The 23,473-nt window shown below is 35.8% G+C and overlaps 1 protein-coding gene across 1 annotated transcript; it reads left to right on the forward strand.

Annotated features, from left to right (window-relative positions):
• Nucleotides 1-213: 213 nt before the first annotated feature.
• Nucleotides 214-23,457, forward strand: stat1a (signal transducer and activator of transcription 1a). The gene is made up of 25 exons (XM_084416769.1): nt 214-456; nt 1,657-1,794; nt 3,286-3,436; nt 3,517-3,612; nt 3,830-3,919; nt 4,337-4,415; nt 4,648-4,739; nt 4,824-4,975; nt 6,685-6,843; nt 6,949-7,041; nt 7,151-7,210; nt 7,323-7,346; nt 7,965-8,052; nt 8,138-8,179; nt 8,849-8,932; nt 9,022-9,120; nt 10,872-11,007; nt 11,100-11,155; nt 11,285-11,376; nt 14,917-15,056; nt 15,241-15,429; nt 15,530-15,605; nt 21,099-21,171; nt 21,272-21,295; nt 21,420-23,457. Exons 2-25 carry the CDS (start codon nt 1,667-1,669, stop codon nt 21,441-21,443), a joined length of 2,247 nt encoding a protein of 748 aa, XP_084272895.1. The 5' UTR covers nt 214-456; nt 1,657-1,666; the 3' UTR covers nt 21,444-23,457.
• Nucleotides 23,458-23,473: the final 16 nt, after the last annotated feature.

Raw genomic sequence — 23,473 nt, forward strand, 5'->3', positions numbered from 1 at the left:
TTACCTCTTAAAACACATATGTTTCTTATAAAACACTATAAAGCAGATAATAACATGCAGTTCTACCACAGTTTTTACGTAGTGATGAAATAAGCATCTTTCTCTAGTATACTACGCAGTTTCAGTTTCTTATAAATCACGTGGGCTGCGCTACAACGTTGGTCCAAAATTCCAGTTGCGTCATAAAAGGACAGCAGGACGCGCTGATAGGCTAGTGCATACGTAACAAACAACACTTTGCTCTCTGATTGGTTGATCTAGCTTTCACTCAAACACACACACGCGTGTTACTCGCGCAGAAGAAGTCGGACATCTACTGGAAAGACTAAAATCAATAACAAATCGACAATAACAGGGAACTTGCCTGTTCTTCCGCATTATTCTGCTGCTATAGAAGACACATCAAACATCTATCTGCGGATTCTTACTTTAACCGTGTTTGGAGAACATTTGGGGGTGAGTAACAAAATAATAACTTTAATTTCCGCATTCATCATTTTCTGCTTGATATATTACAGGAAGTTTGATCTCACGTTTGATTACTTCGTGGTATTCCTGTATATGCGTGTAATCCTAAGATTTCACATGTTATTTGAGGATTTTAGCTCCTATTAAGAAAGCAATGGAATAACACATGAAAGATATTTATACACACAAGGCCACACAAGGAGCTATTTACATGTGGTCCGAATGCAGGCAAAACAATATCATGCTATTATATGTGTTCATGCGATTCTGTTGTGCTAAAATAATGATAATATCTTTCAACATAACTATATTATTATTATCATTATTTTAGCACAACAGAATCGTATGAACACATATAATAGCATGATATATATTATATTATATCATTCTGATAACTTTGGGAAACGTGGGTGGGTGCATGTAAGTTATGAGGGCTGTGTGTGTGTTTTACATTTTTTTTTTAATGCTCAGTAAATTTTATCCTTCGGTATAAATTGGAATCAAAATGAGGACATGCCATAGACGTCTATTGTATTTATATTAAGCCTCTAAAAATTATTTATACAAAAACAATACTGCCGTGACAACACACACGTGATCGAGCGCACATTTAAAAAAAAAAATAATAATAATAATTATATATATATATATATATATAATTAATAATTTAAATTCTACATAGTCTTTTTGACAACACTAATGTTCAGTAAAGACATAAATAAGCATGCATATTCAAACTAATGTTAGCCTATTCTTATTGTACTCTTTTTAAATTATACCTACTATAGACTAATAATATAAAATCTATTACATGTTTCTCTGTCTTCGAGCTCCACAAACACACACAATCCCTACAGACTAAACCTAATCTTTGGCCTACAAGAAAACATTTAGTATTTTTTAATAATAATAATATGAAATAGTATTTAAATTTTGACATATCTTTCTTGCAAAATGTTTTGGCAAATCTGTTAGTAGCTACTAGGTTAGAAACACACACATCACAAAAACCTCAAAATGTCCCGTGCCTAAATTGAAATCTCCTCATCTTGCTAAGAAATGCTTTGTCTTCCGCCTTCATTTTACTTTGATTTCTGCAAGAAAATCTTGATTAAGCAGTCAGCTATTCACTGTGGCCCATGCTTTACCAAACACTCGTCTTCATTTATTTTACCTCTCTGCCCACAGAGTCGCAGAAATGAGTCAGTGGTTGGAGCTTCAACAACTTGATTCAAAGTTTTTGGAACAGGTCGACCAACTGTACGATGACAACTTTCCAATGGCCATCCGGCAGTACCTCAGCAGCTGGATAGAAAGCCACGACTGGTGTGGATGAAAGATTTTACACCTTCTTTAGCTTTATAACCATATCAAACACATAACCACAATCTCCTGCAAGTATAATAATGCTAAACTAGAGTAGGCAACCTGTTGATTTTTTTAAATTTTATTGTTTTTATTGCAGGAATACATACAGAAATTTTTACAAAATAGACATATCGACCAAAAACAAAACACAGATAAACAACAATATAAGAATAGACAAAAAAAATAAAGAAAAGAAAGACCATATAATTTGAAATATATGTCCTTTGGGAGTGTTGAGTGTTTTGAGGTATTCAGTAATTTAACATCTTTTACCCTTTCTCTCGTCCCCCCATTCTCCTCTCCTCCCAATCATCCAAACAATAACAATGATAATAAAGTAATGATTTTATGATTAATATGGCTATCTGTGCACAACCCCGGGTGAAGGACACCCCGCCAAGAAGCTCTTTCAAGTCTTCATAATAATTATTTTTTTTTAGTGCAAGTTAATATTTATTAAAATATTAATATTAAAATATAACAATTATTTGAAGAAATATTTTTAAATGTGCATAGACATTTGTAAAGGTAATTACAATACTATTAATAAAATTAATTAAAAAAAATAATATTTAAACATGTTTTCATTAATTAATACTTTTAAAGGTGCATATATATATATTTTTAAAGGTCATTCATTTTATTATTAATTAAAATGTCAACATTATACACGCTCTGGATGTGCCCAGCACAGAAAACAGAGCGTGAATGCCAAATTGAGATCTCTTTCTCGTCTTATTGCACTTGGATGGTTTAAAACCACATTAAAAGGTGCACACAGGAATCGATAAGCGGAATCGAAATGTTAATTTTGACAAGTATCCGATTCCTGACCTTAAAGGTGCAGTGAGTGATTTGAAATCACCAAAACAAACACGCCCTTACCCAAAAGGATCACACCCCTATCTTGATAGCCCCGCCCCCAAATTCACGAAACAGGCACCTCCCCCTTATGAGTGTATACGCCCCCTACTGCTGATTGGCTAGAAGTGTGTTTTAGTACTCGGCCCGATCCACTTTCAGCAGTGTTTCTTAGAAATCGCTTGCTGCACCTTTAACTATCCGATTTCAGAAGTAGAATGCATTTTCGATTCCCAACCCTACCGATCAATCTGCGGTAACATCATATATAGGAATCATGGGTCCTCCAGAGCTGGTGGAGGCAACAGAGAGATAAATACTGCTGTATCAGCTGTTTAAGAAGACAAATAAGAGTCAGCACAACATATACAATTACTTACTGCAGTTATTATTGCTAAACAAAGTGTAGCAGTGATAACTACTGACTATTTTATATGTCCTTATCATCTTACTGTAAACATCTTAACTTTCTTATTATATTTGTCATCCCAATAAGAGGGATTACATAGGTACAAATTGTACTAAATCAGAATTCAAACCAGTCTCAACTTTAGTTGACGTAAATCCTCTGTTCTTCGTTCCCCAAAGGGAGCATGTTGCTAATGTGGAGAACGAGTCCCTGGCCACCGTGAGGTTTCATGATCTTTTGACCCAGTTAGATCACCAACACAGCCGCTTCGCGATGGAGAAAGACTTCCTGAACCAGCACAACATCCGCAAGATCAAGAGGAACTTGCAGGTGACTGACTGCAACTGGCTACATGACCGTTTCCTTTTAGTGTGGCGTCACTTTTAGTTAATTTGAACCTTGTTTTCCAGAACCTCTTCCAAGACGATCCGGTTTCCATGGCTATGATCATCAGTAGGAACCTTAGCGAAGAAAGGAAGATTCTGGCCGCTGCCCAAATGTCAGAGGTCAGTAAGTAATAAATGACAACCACTGATCTCCACCACCTAAACCTTAGATTTAAATATATTTTAAGTCAATATGACATTTAGGTCTCTTTTGTAGGTGTGACGTTCTATTATTAGAGGAATAGTTGAACCAAAAAAAATAATTAATTTACTCATCAAACCTGTTCGTCTGTAAAACACAAAAGGAATGAAGTTAGTAATTAGTATTTCGTTGCAGAATCGAACCGACAGCACCCAAAACGACATGATCGTGGAGAAACATCGAGAAATGGACGGAAGGGTGAAAGACATAAAGAATAAAGTACAGGTGATGTATACACACAAAAAACTTGTCGCAACTACAAGATATGTTGGATACACTTTATTTCGGTTGTCCACTTTAGACATTCTTCTAACTACAAGTAACCTGGCAACTACATGTCTACATTCCCTCAACTACATTCATTAGAGTGTTAGTATAGACTATTAGGGTTCGGGTTAGTGGAATAAGTTGACGTAGTTTCAAAGTTACTGATAGTCAGTAGAATGTCTTTTGGGGGAGCATCAAAATAAAGTGTTAGCAAATATTAAGCAGCCAGTCTTCTAATACTCTAATGAGAGTTAGTTGACATGTAGTTGCAAAGTTACTTATAGTTAGAAGAATGTCGGAAGTGGACCATCGAATAAAACATTCTCCTTGTCAAGTCGTGTGAGAAATCTTTTTTTTCTTCCTATTTCCGATTAGGACACCGAGCAGATCATCAAAAATCTGGAAGATCTGCAAGACGAATACGACTTCAAGAGCAAAACTCTTCAAAGCAGAGGTAACGGGATTGAAAACTGCTTTCTTTGTAGTCGAAAAGAGTTTGATTAAACGTGTGAGAGAACTAGCCAGAACTAGCTGTTTTGTTCACGATAAGTATAGAAACTCAATATTGCTCATTTTGATTGCAAAAATTCAACAAACAATAATAAAAGTGACCACAACTTAAGTCAGAACTAGCTGTTTTTCCACAAGTACAGAAACTCAGCATTGTTTGTACGTCTGTTTAACAGAGGAACTCAACGGGACCATTTCGGTGGAAGACCTGAATCGGGAGAGACTGACCATCCGCGCCATGTTTATGAAACTCCACACCACGAGAGAGGTGAGAACATTGGAGATCCATCGGCCTTTGGTTAGTGAAAAGAAGCCGTTGCGTTCAACTCTATGTGTGTTTGTGTTCATGTAGAATGTGATTAGTCAGATGTCAGAGGTGTCGAACCTTATGGATCCGGTGATCTTTGAGCTGATCTCAACAGAACTGGCCGAATGGAGGCGCCGACAACAGATGGCTTGCATCGGTGGGCTGAGCAATGTCTGCTTGGACCAGCTGCAAAACTGGTAACAAACCACAAATTAATTAATATTTTCTTTATAAACATATGGAGTAGCAATACTAGCAATATATGCAAGTTGTTTTGTTGTTCTAAACTGTAAAAACGGAGCTACACAGTGTGATGGAAATAGGTTGCGTTTAAGTGATCACAATGTCATAACGACCAACTTAGTTGGTTCTAGTTCTAGGGGCGTCAAATAATCCCAAGTATCGATCATAATTACGAATTTTTAATGTACAAAATGTATTTTTACACATTTTGTGTACTGTTGATTACGAATAGCAATAGTGGTGCGGTTACATTTACTGTGGAATGGCAAATTTTCGGAGACAAAATCCTTTAATTTCAATAGGAATTCCACAAATGGGAAATTTGTCTGAGGGCGAAAGATTTCCTGACAGATTTCACAACTTGACAATAGGGGTGTGCCGGTTTCAGAATTGGTGATGACGGTTATGACGTGAGTCAAATGTGACGGTTCGTAACATAACCGTCGTCGGGGGGGGTGACTTGATCACCTAAATAAAAATTTTAAAAAAAGAATATTTGTGTAGTGTTCAATGTTGTTATCTATAGAGATACGCGGATGGGGTATTATTTCATCCGCAACCGCATCACATAGGCTAACTCATCATCCGCACCAACGTTTTTTGACCAGATTTCAAAGCCGCACCCGCCCGCCATCCGCTGATTGTTTTGCGGTCTATGGACGATGCAATGCTCTGCTGATGCGAGCCGCAAAAAAGCCCTTGTCTGTTCTAGAAAGGATGCAGTAAAGATATTTAATGCTAATGAGTTTAATTCATTTACGATGAGATGCGCTCTAGTTCACAATGCAATGCAAGTGAACGCGGCGCGCGCCCGCGCCTCCATGTCACGGTTATTATTTGCTTTTTATTTATTAAATACATTCAATTGGTTGATGAAACATTTATTCAAATTAAGATACAATTTGTACAAAACGAAATTCGCTTTAAAGAAAGAAAAAAAACGTAAAAACTTAATGAAGTGGTAAAAATCATGTCTGACGATTTACAAAACAAAACTTCATTAAGTGGTAAAAAACCATGTCTCCCGATTGCAAATGTTTATTGCTAATGTTTATTATTGCAAATGTTTTTCATTTGTTTCATAAATCTCATAATGATGGCACATCACTATATCATAGCTGTTATTTTTATCTCAAATGATTGGCGGTCGGTCAGGGGGTACTTGGCAAAGAATCAAATACAGTTGGAAACGACGTAGACCATTAATAACACAGACTGTTAACAATTGTTTTTAATTAGTATTTAAACATTCTCTACGATACATTTTTTTTTAGTAAAAAATATTTTAATAACACGGTTTTGGCCGTGTTATAGAGTTCTAATGACGGTGTTCAACTATAACCGCCTGTCTCACGGCGTCACACCCCTACTTGACAAATTGGTCGTGCAAATTTTCTGCACTAACCAACAGAAAACTGCTCGTTTTGAAAGTGACTTCTGTGTCGCAGAACTACATCGTTACGCCGTTGACGATAGACAACCTTTTTTGCATGGCAAATTTTATGGACCTGTTCTGCGTTGAAATATTGACGGTATTAAAGATACTGAGAATTGATAATTTTGCAACTATTGTCAATGGACCTTTATGTGGCGGTGCCTTACAAAATCATGGCTTGCACTTTAAGTCATATGTTATTGAGTTCTGTCTGTTTTTCCCCCTCAGGTTTACCTCTATCGCAGAATCTCTGCTTCAGCTCAGGCAGCAGCTCAAGAAACTTCTGGAGCTGGAGCAGAAGTTCACATACGACACCGATCCCATCACCCTCAGCAAAAGCACCCAGGAGGACAGGATCATGTTAAACCTCAAAACTTTAATCACAAAGTAAGAGCACTTCTTTGCTTTTTTAGGCCGTAGGTTTTCTTGGATTTCGGGGGGCCTTTGAAATGTGTCGCTGAAAATGAATAATTTTGGATTGCATCTTTTCAGCTCCTTGGTAGTCGAGAGACAGCCATGCATGCCGACCCAACTACAAAGACCTTTGGTGCTGAAGACGGGTGTTCTGTTCACTCTCAAATTACGGTAACTTTAATCACATGGCAGATGATTCACACTTCTCTGGAAGCCTCTGGAAGTAGAAGCCTGTTAATGTTCAGATGATGAATGATGAATCTCATGTTTTGTGCTCCAGGCTGCTCATAAAACTTCAGGAATTCAACCACACTGTTCGAGTGAAAGTCCATTTTGATAAGTAAGTATTTTGCAAACGTTATCTCCACCTTAAGTCATAGATACTTACTTTTGCCTGTAGATAACTTACATGCATTTTTTTGTGTTAACACGTGTCTCTTTTTGCCTTCCAGGGATATCGTTGAGAAACGGAAAGGGTGCGTCTTACATAATTTCCTTTGCAAAATTCAAATCTGTCATTTACTCACCCTCATGTCTTTGCTGTGTGTTTTTCTTTTTGTGGAACACAAAATATGATGTTATTTTAAAATGTTTGTTACGCAGGTCTTGAAAAACAACAATAGTTGTAAAAAAAAAGTCCACTACAAAAAAGCGAGTGTGAGATAATAATGACAGAATCTATATTTTTTGCTGAGTTGTTCCTTAAATTCAGTTCTTTTTAAGTTTGTTGAATCCCACTTGAATTAAAGGGAGAGTTCACCCAAAATTCCTTCAACATTTACTTACCCTTATGTTGATACAAACTTGTATGAGTTTCTTACGTCCGCTGAACATAAAAGAAGAGATTTTAAAGCAAGTTGGTAATCAAACAGTTAACGGTACCCATTGACTTCCATAATAGGAAAAAATACTATGGAAGTCAATGGGTGCCGTCATCTGTTTGATTACCAACTTTCTTTTGTGTTTAGCAGAAGAAAGAAACTCGTACAGGTTTGGAACAACATACGGATGAGTAAATGATGACAAAATGTTCATTTTCGGGTGAACTATCCCTTTAATATTATTCTGCTTACTGAGCTATGTTCCTGTTTTAGGTTTCGGATGTTCAACATCTTGGGAACAGCCATGAAGGTGATGAACATGGAGGAATCCAATGGAATGGCTGCAGAATTCCGTCATCTGGTAAAGTGAAAAGAAAAACAAAAGAGCAAATTATAGTTTAAAAAGTATAATTCAGTCAAATAACAATATTCGTTTTACTTCACAGCAACTGAAAGAGAAGAAAGTTACCGGAAACAGAACTAGTGAGGTGAGGGTTCGGTCTTTACACTACCGATAAAAAGTCTAAGCTCGATAAGATTTTTAGTAATGCTTAAGTCTCTTATGCTCACAAAGGCTGCTTTTATTTGATCAAAAATTACAGAAATATTTTTGCAGTTTATATTAACTGTTTTCTATGAGAGTATATATTAAACTGTAATTTATTCTTGTGATCAAAGCTGAATTAAATAGAAATCTTTACGGTCACTTTTGATCATTTTAATGTGTCCTTGCTGAATAAAAGTAATTAATTTCTTATAAATTACTGAGCCCAAACATCGATTGTATGCTTCTTAAGATTGTCCAAAATACTTTTCTGTGGAACTTTTCTTCAGTGATGGTTTGTCTTAAAGAGAGGGTTCACATAAATCTGTCATCATTTACTCACCCTCATGTCTTTCCAAAGCTGTATGACTTTCTTCTGTGGAAAAGCTCCAAAAATCACATAAAAGTATCATGAAAGTAGTCCATAACTCTTGTGTTCTATTTTCCACGTCTTCCGAAGTCATACGATCGGTCCGTGTAAGAAAGAAGCAGAAATTCAAGCTTCCCCTCTGCTGTAGCTCTGAATCTCATTTGAGCTTCTGCGTGTTCAAACTTTAAAACCTGTTTGAATTTAAAATTTTTTGGGCTAAACCGTTTCTTAAATGTTCGGCAGGGCCCTCTGATCGTCACGGAAGAACTTCACTCCATCGCCTTTGAGGCTGAGCTTTGCTGGTCTGGACTGGTCATGAACTTTGAGGTCAGAAGATCCTTCAGTAGAACAGAGTTCGAAACATAAACCACCAAATCATGATCATCATCAACTTTCTTCTCTCTCTCCATCTTCAGGCTACATCTCTGCCCATAGTCGTGATCTCCAACGTCAGTCAGCTACCCAGTGGATGGGCCTCTATCATGTGGTACAACATGCTGACCTCTGAACCAAAGGTTAGTCCTCCTCAACACTAATGTTATGCACATAACAGATTTAGCACAAAATTAAATAAATTAAAATGTAAACTGAAAATATCAATATATGATAAAAAACTGAAACTAAACAAAATGTATCTAAATAACTAAAGCCCCGTTCACACTACAAGCGACTTTGTCGCTGCATGTCGCCAGTGGCTGGCGGTGAAGTCGTTAGTGGGCGTTCCCACTACTGGTTGCCTAGTAATGTTTGTGAGTGACATTCACGGATGTTACTCCATGTTGTAGACAACAAATCTGTTTTCTTGCCTCTACAAGCTAACATTTTGGAAGGAAAAGTCTAAATATAAATGGAATCAGTACATTAAATGCATAATATTAAAGATGAATGAGAAATAGCGAGTGCCCTGTGCTATCGCGGCTATTTAACTGCAGCAAATGGGCAAATACTGGTCTTTCTGAGTTCACGAAACCATTCAGGCTCGGAGTCAGCACGGCGAGTACCACTGTATGTACACGGAGACATATCATACATTATTGGACAGTTTCGGACTGCTAAAATAAACTTCTCATTCATCTTGCCTCGGTCTGACGCAGCACTGAAGAGTGACGGATCACGTGTGCTCCACTGACTTCACTCCTATTGGTTGTCGCTCCCGAAAGTCGCTCTTCATTTGCATAAAGTTAAACATTTCTCAACTTTGTCGCGTCGCCAGACACGCCCCATCCAGTCGCCAACGGTCGAGACTGCGCGTGTCACCGGAAGTCGCCCGCTCCCCATTGAAAATGAATGGTATCGCGTCGCTTGGTCGCGTGTAGTGTGAACGTAGCTTAAATCATGTTTAAGTTGAAGCACTAGAATTGAAAAAACTGAAATAAAATAAATTAAACCTAAATAGAAAAGAACAAAAACGACAAAAGCACATAACAAAAATACTAAAACTTAATTTTAAATGAAAACAAAAAATATAAATATTAGATGAAAAACTTGATGAAAAATTAGAAATGTTTGCCTTTAAAAACAACTGAAATACATTGAAGGACTGAAATTACTAACTGGAAATAAATACAAATGAAAACCGAATTAAATGTAAAACTGAAATAAAATAAATTAAACCTAAATAGAAATATTTTTAAACTTAAAAAATTAAACTAAAATTAAATCAAAAACAAAAACTGAAAATATAAATATTAGATGTAAAAGCTTTTAAACGAAAAAATTGGAAATGTTGCCTTGGCAAATAACTGAAATAAGTTGAAGCACTGAAATGACTAACTGGAAATAAATAAAAACTCAAATAAAATAAATTAAACCTAATTAGTAATTTTGTTATGTGTTTTTGCATTTTTAAAAAAAAAAATATTTCTAAAACTTGAACTAAAATGAAAATGAAAATTGAAAATATAAATATCAAATGAAAACCTTGAATGAAGAATGAGAAATGTTGCCTTGGCAAATAACTTAAATAAGTTTAAGCACTAAAATTACTAGTAACTGAAAATAAATCAACTAATACTGAAATAAATTTGAACCTAAATAGAAATATTTTTTTAAAAGAACAAAATCTACTAAAAATAACAAAAGCACAAAAAAACAACAACAAAAATGTAAAAAAGAAAATATAAAAAGAAAAGCAAATTCAAAGATAAGTCATCAACGCTCATGTTCTTGTAAAGTTTCGGCAGTAGAAATGAGCTTTACTTACTTCAACACAAAACAGATTGCAGGACGTGTTCGCACAGGTTCTGACTTGCCGTTTCTTCTCCAGAACCTTTCGTTCTTCGTCACTCCTCCTTCAGCCACTTGGGGTCATCTAGCGGAGGTGCTGAGCTGGCAGTTCTCCTCCATCACCAAAAGAGGTCTTAATCAAGAACAGTTGAGCATGCTGGGAACTAAACTGCTGGGTGAGTCTGATTGCTACTTGTCTGCCATTGAGTGGCTGATTCTGTCGGAACAGATGAACTAAATGCACAAGCTTGTGAACTTTGGCCCACAGGTCCTAAAGCGGCGATGGATCCTGAAGCTCAGATTCCTTGGAATAGATTTTGTAAGGTTGGTCTCTATACTATGTTTTTATTTATTCGTTTACGTTTAGCCATTAGGTCCCATCTTCTGAATTGAGCACCCTAGTTTTGTTACCCATGATTGTTAAAAGTGATTTGAGTCTTGTGTATGATGCAGTCTGGCAGTGAGAAGAACTTCACCTTCTGGTTGTGGATTGAAGCCATTTTGGATCTTATTAAGAGACACCTGCTGAGTCTGTGGGATGATGGGTAAGAATTCAGATGTTTGGATTATGAAAATTCTGCTAGAATCACATGATCACACCTTGATCTCATGCTGTTGGGGTTAAGATCAACCAGGTAGACCAGCTACCTGACCAGCAAACGTGACCATTTTGGATATCTACGGTACCATATTTCACATATCAGGGTTATTATCGTTAACTAGAACTATTAACTTTAAAAAAAATAAAGCTGAAATGAAATATAAATATTAGATAAAAAACTGAAAGTAAATGAAAATGAGAAATGTTGCTTTGGCAACTAACTGAAATAAGTTGAAGTTGAATCACTAAAATTACTACCTGGAAATGATTAAAAACTAAAACTGAAGTAAAACTAAAAACTAAAAATAAAATAAAATAACCTAAATAGTAATATTTGCACAAAATGACAAAAAAGAAGACAAAAGCACACAACAAAAATACTAGACTAAACTAAACTTAAATTAGAAATGTTACCTTGGCAAGTAACTTATAAAAGTTGAAGTTAAAGTACTAAAATTACTAACTTGAAATAAATAAACTATTTTTTTTTACTAAAATTAAAATGAAAACTGAAAATATAAATATTTGATGAAGAACTTTAACCGAAAATTAGAAATGTTGCTTTGGCAAAACATACTTACTGGAAATAAATAACTAAAACTAAAAATAATAGTAATATTTAATAAAAATTACAAAAGCACATTGAACAATATGACAAAAAATGTAAATCTAAATTTAGAAAATATAAAAGCAAATTCAAAATATTAATAAAACCTACTTTAAACAAGAAAAAGTTCCAGGTTAAATAAACAAATAAATACATAATTTAACCTGTAACAGGTTCAATAAGTAAAATAGTAAAAACATGCATTTATATTAACTCTTTCCCTGCCAGTGTTTTTGAAAAAGTTGCCAGCCAACCATGCAATATATCAAAAGACCCTCTGCTTTTATGCAAAAACCCATTTTATTCTAGCTTAATGCATTATTTTTTTATTAACACTTGAATGTGGTTAAGTTTCATAAAAACAAGAAAATCACGTTTTTGTCAAAGTCTACATCCAGATTGGATTCAGAAAAAAAACAAAAAACATATATGGAGTAGATCGAGTCCATCAACACCCTCAAAGCTGTACAGTCCTGTACCTCGTCCTGGTATGACATTTCATTCTGTAACATTAGGCAGTTTTGATTTATATGCTGTTTAATGTTGGTGATCGCATTATTTTACATATGCATATGCTTACACATTAGAGCCCGACCGATATATCGGCAGGCCGATATTATCGGCCGATATTAGGCATTTTCCAATCTATCGGTATCGGCATGTATAACGGCCGATTAAAAAAAAACAAAAAAAAAAAAACATCGAAACGGCCTTTAACCATGTCATGAGTGTTTGCGTTATATAATTTGTCGACCAGAGGGCGCTCTACAATGCCCTAGTTGATAACACTCGTGTATAACGTGCCACATATCCTGCAGCCTCCTGATCCAGCCAAAGTCAGGCAGAGAGAACAACGGTTAAGTGAGTTCATGGTAGGGTGACCAGAAGTCCCGAAAAATTCGGGACAGTCCCAAAATCTGAGCTGTTGTCCCGAATCCGGCCTTAATTGTCCTGAAAATTACACTTAAGCAAAATATTGAGTAGATATTGTCTGATAAAATATTAAAAACTGTCCGTGGAGATTGAGATTGAATCTTTTTTGTTTCTTTTTTCAAAGATACAGAAAGGCGCGAATTTAGATATGCATTGATAAGCTAATTTTAGAGAGCGCAAGTTGCAGCCGCCGCGAGGACAGTGAATGTGCAGGCAGTCATAAAGGAGTGAGGAAACAGAATTGGTCGCGGCACTGTGTGCAAAAAATACTTCGGCCTAATGTCTGATGTCGGGTTACACAAAGCAAATCATCTACACAATTACAGTGCTATGCATAAGTTTAGGCAACCATGCTAAAGTTGACTAAAAAGAGGAATAAAAAATCATATTTTGCAAATTTAACTTAATGCCTTATTTTAAAAAATTAGGAAAAATCCAACCTTTAAGGACACCAATTTTCTTTGTGAATGAATAATGTATCGTAAATAAATAAATGTTCTTCCTTAAAAAACAGGGTGCATAAGTTTGGGCACCACTATGTTAAATTCCCATAGAGGCAGGCAGATTTTTATTTTTAAGTATTTTTTTTTTTTTTTTTTTAGGATACTATGCATCCTGATAAAGTTCCCTTGGCCTTTGGAATTAAAATAGCCCCACATCATCACATAGCCTTCACCATACCTAGAGATTGGCATGGAGTACTTTCCATAAGATCATCTCTCAATGCAAATCAAACTAGCTATTAGGCTAACTGAAATAAAATCATGCCAATCTCTAGGTATAGTGAAGGCTATGTGATGATGTGGGGCTATTTTAATTCCAAAGGCCAAGGGAACTTTATCAGGATGCATAGTATCCTAAAAAAAAAAAAAAAAAATTCTTAAAAATAAAAATCTGCCTGCCTCTATGGGAATTTAACATAGTGGTGCCCAAACTTATGCACCCTGTTTTTTAAGGAAGAACATTTATTTATTTACGATACATTATTCATTCACAAAGAAAATTGGTGTCCTTAAAGGTTGGATTTTTCCAAATTTTTTAAAATAAGGCATTAAGTTAAATTTGCAAAATATGATTTTTTATTCCTCTTTTTAGTCAACTTTAGCATGGTTGCCTAAACTTATGCATAGCACTGTATTTAGTTTTCTTATTTAATGACGACAATTTAGTTGTAGGCTAATAATAATGTTGGCATAAGGCTTATTTGCGTTCGCTATAGCCTGAAAGGTCTGATTTACGCACTGTAACAACAGTGATTTTTTTTTTTAGATTTTTTTTACAATTTGAGACGCAGAGAGAGAGAGAGAGAGAGAGAGAGAGAGAGAGAGAGGTGCGAGAGAGAGAGAGAGAGAGAGAGAGAGAGTTGTTGTTATTTATCAGAACTTAACAGAATTTGTCTCCAGTCCTATTCAAAGTTATATTTATGAACCAAGTCTTTTAAAACTGGTAACTTTGATTTGGTTGTTGTTGTTTTTTTGTTCAAAAGACTTTACGTTTCATATCTTAAGTTTGTATTTATACAGCCCACATACATAGAACAGGCAGATATTTTGAATGTTGTGTAAGTGCAGTTTATAGGAAATGGGTCTAATATCCAGTTTATTTTCAAAATCTAAATATCGGCTTATAAATCGGCTCTTTTCGAGTTAATATCGGCATCGGCATCGGCCCCCAAAAATCCATATCGGTCGGGCTCTACTACACATGCTATCACTTGTTTCTGCTTCTTCTTCGCATGTGTCGCATTATGTACTCTTTCAGAATATGTCATAGCACCCCCTACCGTATAACAGTGAAAATACAATGGTGGGGAAGCGTTGTGTCATGAATGACGGGAATTTCGGTCAATGGCGGGGAACCAGTTAATAAACTTTGGGAGTCTGGCACATTGGGAGTCTATTGGTCAAGCGGGAACATTGCTTTAACACTGTCCATCTCTCACAGGTGTATAATGGGGTTTGTGACCAAGGACCGTACTAAATCTCTGCTGTATGACAAAGCTCCCGGGACGTTTCTGTTGCGCTTCAGTGAGAGCAACCGCGACGGAGCAATCACGTTCAGCTGGATCCAACATGACTTAAACGGTGAGACGCTCCTCCCTTCTGACATGCTGTGGAACAATAAACGATTAAATGAAAGCAAATTAAAAAAAAGGATTTTTGATATCAAAACGTCAACATTTAGATTTTGCTTAAACTTTGGCTTGAAATCAAATCCGTTTTAGTAAATGTATTGTTCATTACTGTGTCTGGCTTTGTGTTGGTTTAGAAGAGCCGCAGATTCGCTCTGTTGAGCCCTACACGAAGAAGGAACTCTCTGCCGTCTCACTTCCCGACATTATTCGAAACTATCGCGTGATGGCCGCCGACAACGTCCCAGAAAACCCTCTGCGCTTCCTCCATCCCAATTTACCCAAAGACGACGCCTTCAAAAAATACTATTCCAAACCTACCGAGAGTAAGAAACGCAGTTGTGACCTATCTAAAAAATATTAATAAATGTATTAAAAAACGTATAAATTAAATTCTTACTCTTTCTTCGTCTTTTGTTTCTCCAGAGCAAGAACCAATGGATGTCGACAAGAAGTCAGACGAGGGATACATCAGCACCACTCTCATCTCCATCTCTGAAATGTGAGTCAGTGTCAGGGTTCCCACACCTTGGTTGACTTCAAATTCAAGGACCTTTCAAGGACTTTCCAGGTCCAATACCCTCAAATTCAAGGACTTAATGTGGGGACACATTTGTTGTGTCCAACAACAAACGATGAGGTACCATCGTAGTTTCATGCGCACGTGAACTTCATGGCAACTTACAACACTAAGTACCTCATGCAGGAAACACTTAACATAACTCAGGGTTTAATGTATTTTAATAATAAGATAATAAAAATGGTATTTTTTGTAGATCATTATATAGCCTATTGTGTTTCCCACATTGTTTTGGTACCTCTAGGGGGGTACGGGGGCATGCCCCCCGTAAGAAAATTTTGTACATTTTAAAGATAAATTCATTAATCTGGTGCACTTTGAGTCACCCGAATCTGCTGTTAAAAATACAGTTTGATTTAGATATCTGCATCTGATCATCCCATTACAATTATTCAAATTGTATCAGTGTTAAGCATGATCAGGGTGGCCGCGGGTCCTTAAAAAGTCTTAAATAAAATTTTCCTAATAAAAGGCCTTAAAAAGTATTAAAATGTCTTAAATTCAGATTCGATAGGTCTTAAATATTTCTGGTCACGTTACTGCTAAAATGTCTCCAGTCTGACGGACCTAATGTCCGTCAAATAACCAGTGAAGCATCGAATCGCGAGAATGATTCAGATTTTATTACATAAACAGCTATTGATAATGATAATGTAGGCTTTTTCTGGTAACGCTGTTTCGTTATTTCAAATGTAGGCGCGTTGCGCGTGGCAAGCGCGCTCATAATGTAAAGGCCTCATTATACTTCTGCGTCGGACCTACGCCGGAGCCTATACGCCGTAGGCAACGTGTTGGTTTTAATTTATACTTCTGTGTCGTTGTCCGCGTTGACGCGTACCTAGGAAGCGTGTGAAACCCCGAGGGAGGGGTTCTGGCAGACCAATCACAGCGCTTGTGTCCGCGTAGAATTGACGCGTTGTTACATTTTTGGAGAGGTGCACGTCAGGGTACGCCGTAGGGTACGCGCTACACACAGCCTACGACGTAGCTACGGCGGCAGTTCGACGCAGAAGCATAAAACAGGCTTAAGACGCCGGCGCGACCACAACATTGCCCAACATCAAATGGCAAACGTAAAATGCAAGCGGAACGAAACTGCTCGTTATTGTGTGGTTGAAGGACCGTTTATCAGTTTGGACCAGTGCAGCGCGAGCCGATCGTGATCATGCGACACTGTTACTACACAGCGCTAATAAGAGATACAGTAAAGAAAGCATTTGAATTCGCCACAGAACTGACAGAAGTAATAACATCGCTGCGAGATCTAGTGAGAAGCATTCATATTTCTCCGTTATTAACGGATCAACAGCGCTGACATGGAAACCTGGAAGAAACATTGTGGCATGAATGAACTATCAGTGTCCACAGATCAGCAACATTCACCATGGATTTACTGTAGTAACACTAACTGCAACCATAGAAGTTTGGCAGGAATAGTAGGCTATAATGCCTTCAAGTAACATTACGTCGGTTTTATTTTGACATTATGAATACAATTGCTGCCCTCAAATGTTAATCTGAACTAAAATAATTCTTTGTTTATAACTACTACAATATTACATTTCATTTTTTCCAAGGAGCTGTTTTGTTTTATATGCTCCTAAGAAGAGTCAATTATAGCTCTAGAATTGCTCAAAGTAAAAAAAATATCATACTTTATGATGTTAGTTTTAATATAAAAAAGAATAAAAAATTTAAATCAAGGAAATTTCTCTGGCATTTATTTCTTTATGCTGTATCAAAAACGTACCGAACCGAACCATGACACAAGTGTATTGTATCGAACTGAACCGTGAATTTTGTGAACCGTTACACCCCTAATATATACGCATGTAATATAATGTGTATTTCCATCACAGGTTTGGTCTTAAATTTCATTCAAAGTGGCATTAAAAAGGTCTTAAAAAGTCTTAAATTTAACTTGTTCATATCTGTAGACATCCACATATCACACTGAAGTAGGCTGATTTAAAATGAACATTTATTTAAAATAAAAGTTCTTCTTTTGGCAAAATTACATAATTCCTTAATAGCCTAAACAGAGGCTTTACTCCCTTCAAACTTAAATTGTTTAATTTCATTGTTGTTTCAATCTTTCATTACATCACTGTTTGAATACACTAATTTTTTGTACCTTTTATAAAGGGCATTTTTTCCCCTAATTTTATTAAATGTATGCTCCATCTTTCATTTCAAATTCTTAAATTTGATCAATATATTCAATTAAAATAATAAGACACTAGGCTGTTACCAATCAAATTAAATTATTTACATTGAAAAATTATTACTGTATTAAATTAGATTATTTTAAATATTTTTGAATATACAAATAAGGAATGTTGAAAAGAATGATACTTTATGAAACTAAACCGCCAGTAGGAGGCGGCAGGCGACCGTCTTAATGAGCGAGTCATTGAGTCATTCATTCAAACGATTCGTTCAAATGGCTGATTTATTCAGAATGAGGCAGTTTAAGAATGGGTAATTGAATCTTTGACTCAACTGATTCTTTCAAAACGCTGAATCATTCAGTAATGCAACAAGTGTTGCATGCGCTATGGTTCTGCGGTGATCTTTGTTCGGAACTATTTTCGCTGCTGAAACAGAACAAAAACAGTCATTGCGTCTAAAATGTAAGTGACTTAATTTTAACTATTTGTTTATTGAACTGTTATGAAATCAGTCTCTGTTTCAATCTTGATGGCAGCTCTCTGGTCATGTGTAGCCTAGGCTATATATTGTTTCTTAACTATAATATGTTATAAATAACTGCGCAAGCCTCAACAGCGCAACATTGTTACCATCAGTAGTAGGCTACATTAGGTAGGCCTATATTATTATCAACTATAGGCTATCAATCACCACTTACTTTACATGAAATAAAACAGAATCATCCTCACGTTTTCGGTGATTCCCTAGTTATTTTTTATTGTCGAGAGACGGAGGCGGCACAAAATTTGACGGAGGCGGCCGCCTCATAATTCTCTATGCAGGAAAAACCCTGGTAACGTAACGCGTAAATGCGCTTAACTAGTGTAAATCAAGCAAGCTAGTATGCAAAGGCCATGAAGTGTTGGCGAAATAACACATTAGGGGACTGGAGTGAATATGGAATTATTTCCAGAAAACTTCTTGCACAAAATAAATTCAAGCACTTTCAAGCACCTGTCTCTATGTATGTTTATTTTCAAAAACTTTCCAGGGCCTTGAAAACATTTTTTCAGATTCACAAACTTTCAAGGATTTCAAGGAACCCGTGGGAACCCTGCAGTGTTAAAGGGATAGTTCACCCAAAAATGAAAATTAGCCCATGATTTACTCACCCTGAAGCAATCCTAGGTGTATATGACATTCTTCTTTCAGACCAATACAATCGGAGTTATATTGAAAAATATCCTGGCTCTTCCAAGCTTGATAATGGGAGTGAATGTCTGTTTGTCTTTGGAAGACCATCAGAGCGCATCTATTCATGATTAAAGTGCTCGACGCGGCTCTGCTGGGGTTAATAAAGGCCTCCTGAAGTGAAGCGATGCGTTTGTGTAAGAAAAATGTACACATCGATTTATGCCAAAAGAGTAACACTTGAACTTGATGCACAACGCAATTACGAATGAGTTATTTTAGTCGATAAAGTTTTAAATATGGATATTTTTCTTACACAAACGCATCGCTTCACTTCAGAAGGCCTTTATTAACCCCCGCAGAGCCGCGTCGAGCAGTTTAATCATGAATAGATGCGCTTTAATGGACTTCCAAAGACATACGGCCATTCACTGCCATTATCAAGCTGGGAAGAGCCAGGACATTTTTTAATAGGCTATAACTCTGATTGTATTCGTCTGAAATAAGAATGTCATATACACCTAGGATTTCTTCAGGGTGAATAAATCATTATTCTGATAATGATAATTCATTATTCAGCAATTCTGATATTTTACTTGCAATTGCAATTCACAAATCTGACTTTATAACTTGCAATTCTGACGTTTTTCTCAGAATTGTTTATATTTCACAATTCAGATTTTTTTCTTTTAAAATTTTTCAATTTCGAGTTTATATCTCGCAATTCAGACTTTTTAACTCGCAATTCTGACGTTTTTCTCAGAATTGTTTATATTTCACAATTCAGATTTTTTTTCTTTTTCAATTTTTCAATTTTGAGTTTATATCGCGCAATTCTGACTTAAAGGTTGTATCAGCGATTTCAGGCCCAAACATAAATGATCACATTCATCTAATCTTTCCTAACGATCCGCTAGCTGCCCGCCCCATAAGCATCTCTGTAGGCAGCCTAGACTCTGAGATCCGCACACAAAAACAATTGGTTTCACCAACCACTCAAAACCAAAACAAATAGTGTTCCAACCAATCACCGACAGGGGGAGGGGGTGTTGTGAGGTTTTGAGCCAGCTTCTTCTTCAGCTCCGACTTCGCGTGCAGCCGTGCACGAGCACAAAACCTCACAACACCCTCCCCCTGTCGGTGATTGGTTGGAACACTATTTGTTTTGGTTTTGAGTGGTTGGTGAAACCAATTGTTTTTGTGTGCAGATCTCAGAGCCTAGGCTGCCTACAGAGACGCGTTTTTTTGACGGCATGCTTATGGGGCGGGCAGCTAGCGGATTGTTAGGAAAGATTGGATGAATGTGATCATTTTTTGGGGGGCCTGAAATCACTGATACAACCTTTAACTCGCAATTCTGACTTTTTTATATCTCGCAATTCTGACGTTATAACGCACAATTGCGAGTTTTCTATATATCTCTCAATTCTGACTTTATAACTTGCAATTCTGACTTTTTACTCACAATTGTGGGTTTATATCTCGCAATTCTGACTTTACAACTCACAATTCTGACTTTTTCCTCAGAATTGTGAGATATAATCACACAGTTGTGACAAAAAAAGTCATTATTGTGAGATACAAAGTCGCGCTTGCCTTTTTCTGTTTTATTCCATGGTGGAAGCAAGCTTCCATATTTCTGAGCTACTTCACATGACTGCAAAAATAATGTATTATTTTTTTGATGTATTTTTTTTTAGGGCTGTGAAAAGATTAATCACGATTAATCGCATCCAAAATAAAAGTTTGTGTTTACATAATAAATGTGTGTGTACTGCGTATAATTATTTTGTATATATAAATACACACACATGCATGTATATATTTAAGAAAAATTTGTTATTTATATATACAAATATTTATATATAATATAAATTATATGTTAATATATACATGCAAATATTTCTTAAATAAATACATGCATGTGTGTGTATTTATATACAAAATAATTATACACAGTACACACACATTTATTATGTAAACACAAACTTTTATTTTGGATGCGATTAATTGTGATTAATCTTTTCACAGCCCTAATTTTTTTGTGTGTGTTTAAATATGTTCGAATTTTAGGAAACCACAAGACTATAATGACACACTCATGCCAATGTCACCTGAGGTATTCGACCAGCTGAAGCAGGAGGTGGTATGTAAAATGCTAGTCTATATATATATATATACAAAATCTTTTAAACCAATAGTTCAATATTAACTGCAGTTATTGTCTCCATTTCTCTTTATTCAAGAACCGATACGATATCCAACTGGAGGTAGAGTACTACTATTCCTTTTTATAATCTATAAAATGCATATCATCAATTTGACTTAAATTTATAAATTGCGCACTGCATAGAGTGAGATTCTGATACTGTTTTCTTGTGTGTTTTATCGCAGCCGTCAGACTTCAGTCTCCCTTAAGTCACCTGAAAGATGACAGATGACTCAGAAAAAGTAGAAATGTTTCCATCATTCTGTGTTTTTAATAGCGCAGATGAAATGGGAGCAATTCGTGTAGCCATTGGGTTTGGTATTCCTCTCTTTCATTCTAACATTGAGGAAATTATTCAAAAAAAACACTGTATACCCTGCCAACTATTGCAAAAAGACAAACAAACGGAGTGAATTAACCCCCATAGTAACGCTACTGTTACCTCAGCACTTAATCTAGAAAACTAAAGCAACTTTTGAGGCAGGGAAGTTGTGTACTAATAGCACTTCATTTAGTGCAGCACCAAGTAGTAAACTAGATAGCAAATGCCAAGAAAGTAAATGCTGAGCAGTGAACGAGAAAGCTAGACGGATGAATTTCACAAAAACGGTTAAATCTATATTTTCTATAAAGAAAATTAAACCTATTTTTAGGACTACTAAGATTTGTTTTAACAGTTAAGCACATTTTAATCCACAAGTTTCTTTATAAGAATGCAAACAAATCATTTATTTAAATCGCTTTGACGTGGAAGAACATTTACATCTCAGGGTTGTTTTTGTAATGCCTTTAATGCTGATTTTAATCAAATAAAAAAATCCTAAAGTTTTTACTGTAATATAATGGAATTAGTGTATCACAGTAATAAATCCATTATAAGAATAATGGGGAAAAAAACACAATGTGAATGGGAGGGAAAATGTGCTGAACTGTCATGAAAAATTCATAATACAATAATTAAAATAAGAATGCAACAAATTGTCCTAAAATAGGCTTCCTTTTCTTTAAGGAAAAAGTTTCTACTGTTAGATTTTGTGCAAAAACAATGTGTTTTTGTAAGATTCACCCAGAAAGAACTAAGAAATGCAGGGATTCAGGTCTGATTAAAGCTGTTATGTGTTTTTTTTTTCCCTAAACACTGTTTCTGTATATGTGGAAAAACAAATCTCTGACTTGTTTTCTTGAACTATTCCTAAACTTGCAGGTGCTTTATTAGTATTAAGTCCACTTTATGTATACTTTATGTTGTTGTTTCTACTTTTTGCACTGGATTTGTTTTGGGCATCATAGAAAATTTTGGTGGAAATCCATTTTGTTTGGAATGCCTTAAAAATTTGCACCTTAGAAACTTTTGGTTATAGACCAACAATACGGAAATATACCCACACATACATTGGCGAGAGCATACCTAGAAAGCAGTGTTTTTTTTTTTTAAATATTGTGTACGGATGTCTTAAAATCAAAATATATCATCCTCCAGATGAAACCACCAGAAAAATGAGTAAAAAAACAAACAAAACACTTTTAATCTGTGTTGAATGTCTTTATTGTTTTTATCTAGTATTCTTTTGTGTGGAATACAGTTATCAGATTTGACCTTAAATTCGAACAAATCTAGAACATCTACAGCATTTTTGTTATTAAATAATAAAGTAAAAGGAAATTTCACAACACAATACATTCATAGCAGTAAATAACAAATGCTGAAAAAACGTAACGGAAGAAATTACTCAAAGCAACTAAAGTGCGACACATAGAAATGAACAAATTGAAATACGATCAATGACCTATTTTTGTTTGTACTGTTCTTTTGGTCGTGTTGCTTTTTATACAATAAATAACATTTCCCAGTTAAGCATGTATACACACACACACACACACACTCTACAAAACACATTTACAATACTTCAATAATCGCGTCCCACTAAAAAATATTCACATATTGAGACTGACTGAGCTTTGGAGGTTCCAGGTATACGCACGCCTCTTCGTCGTCCGAAACGTACATTAGAAAAAATCAGTGTGCTTGTGCGCATACAACATGAGCTTATATAGACATGTGACCTACTGTTTCCAAAGAGATTCTCAAAGTTACACAACATGTTTAGACTGCATTTTGAACATCGCAGTCAGTGTTAATACCAGTGCAATTTTTGTTTATTTTCAACTTTCAACCTTGCTTGTTATTTCACCGTACTGAGAATAAAAAAGGAAATACACAAATTTTGCTTGGTTCTTT

Source organism: Rutilus rutilus, assembly GCF_951802725.1.
Source record: "Rutilus rutilus genome assembly, chromosome: 8".
NCBI classification, from domain to species: domain Eukaryota; kingdom Metazoa; phylum Chordata; class Actinopteri; order Cypriniformes; family Leuciscidae; genus Rutilus; species Rutilus rutilus.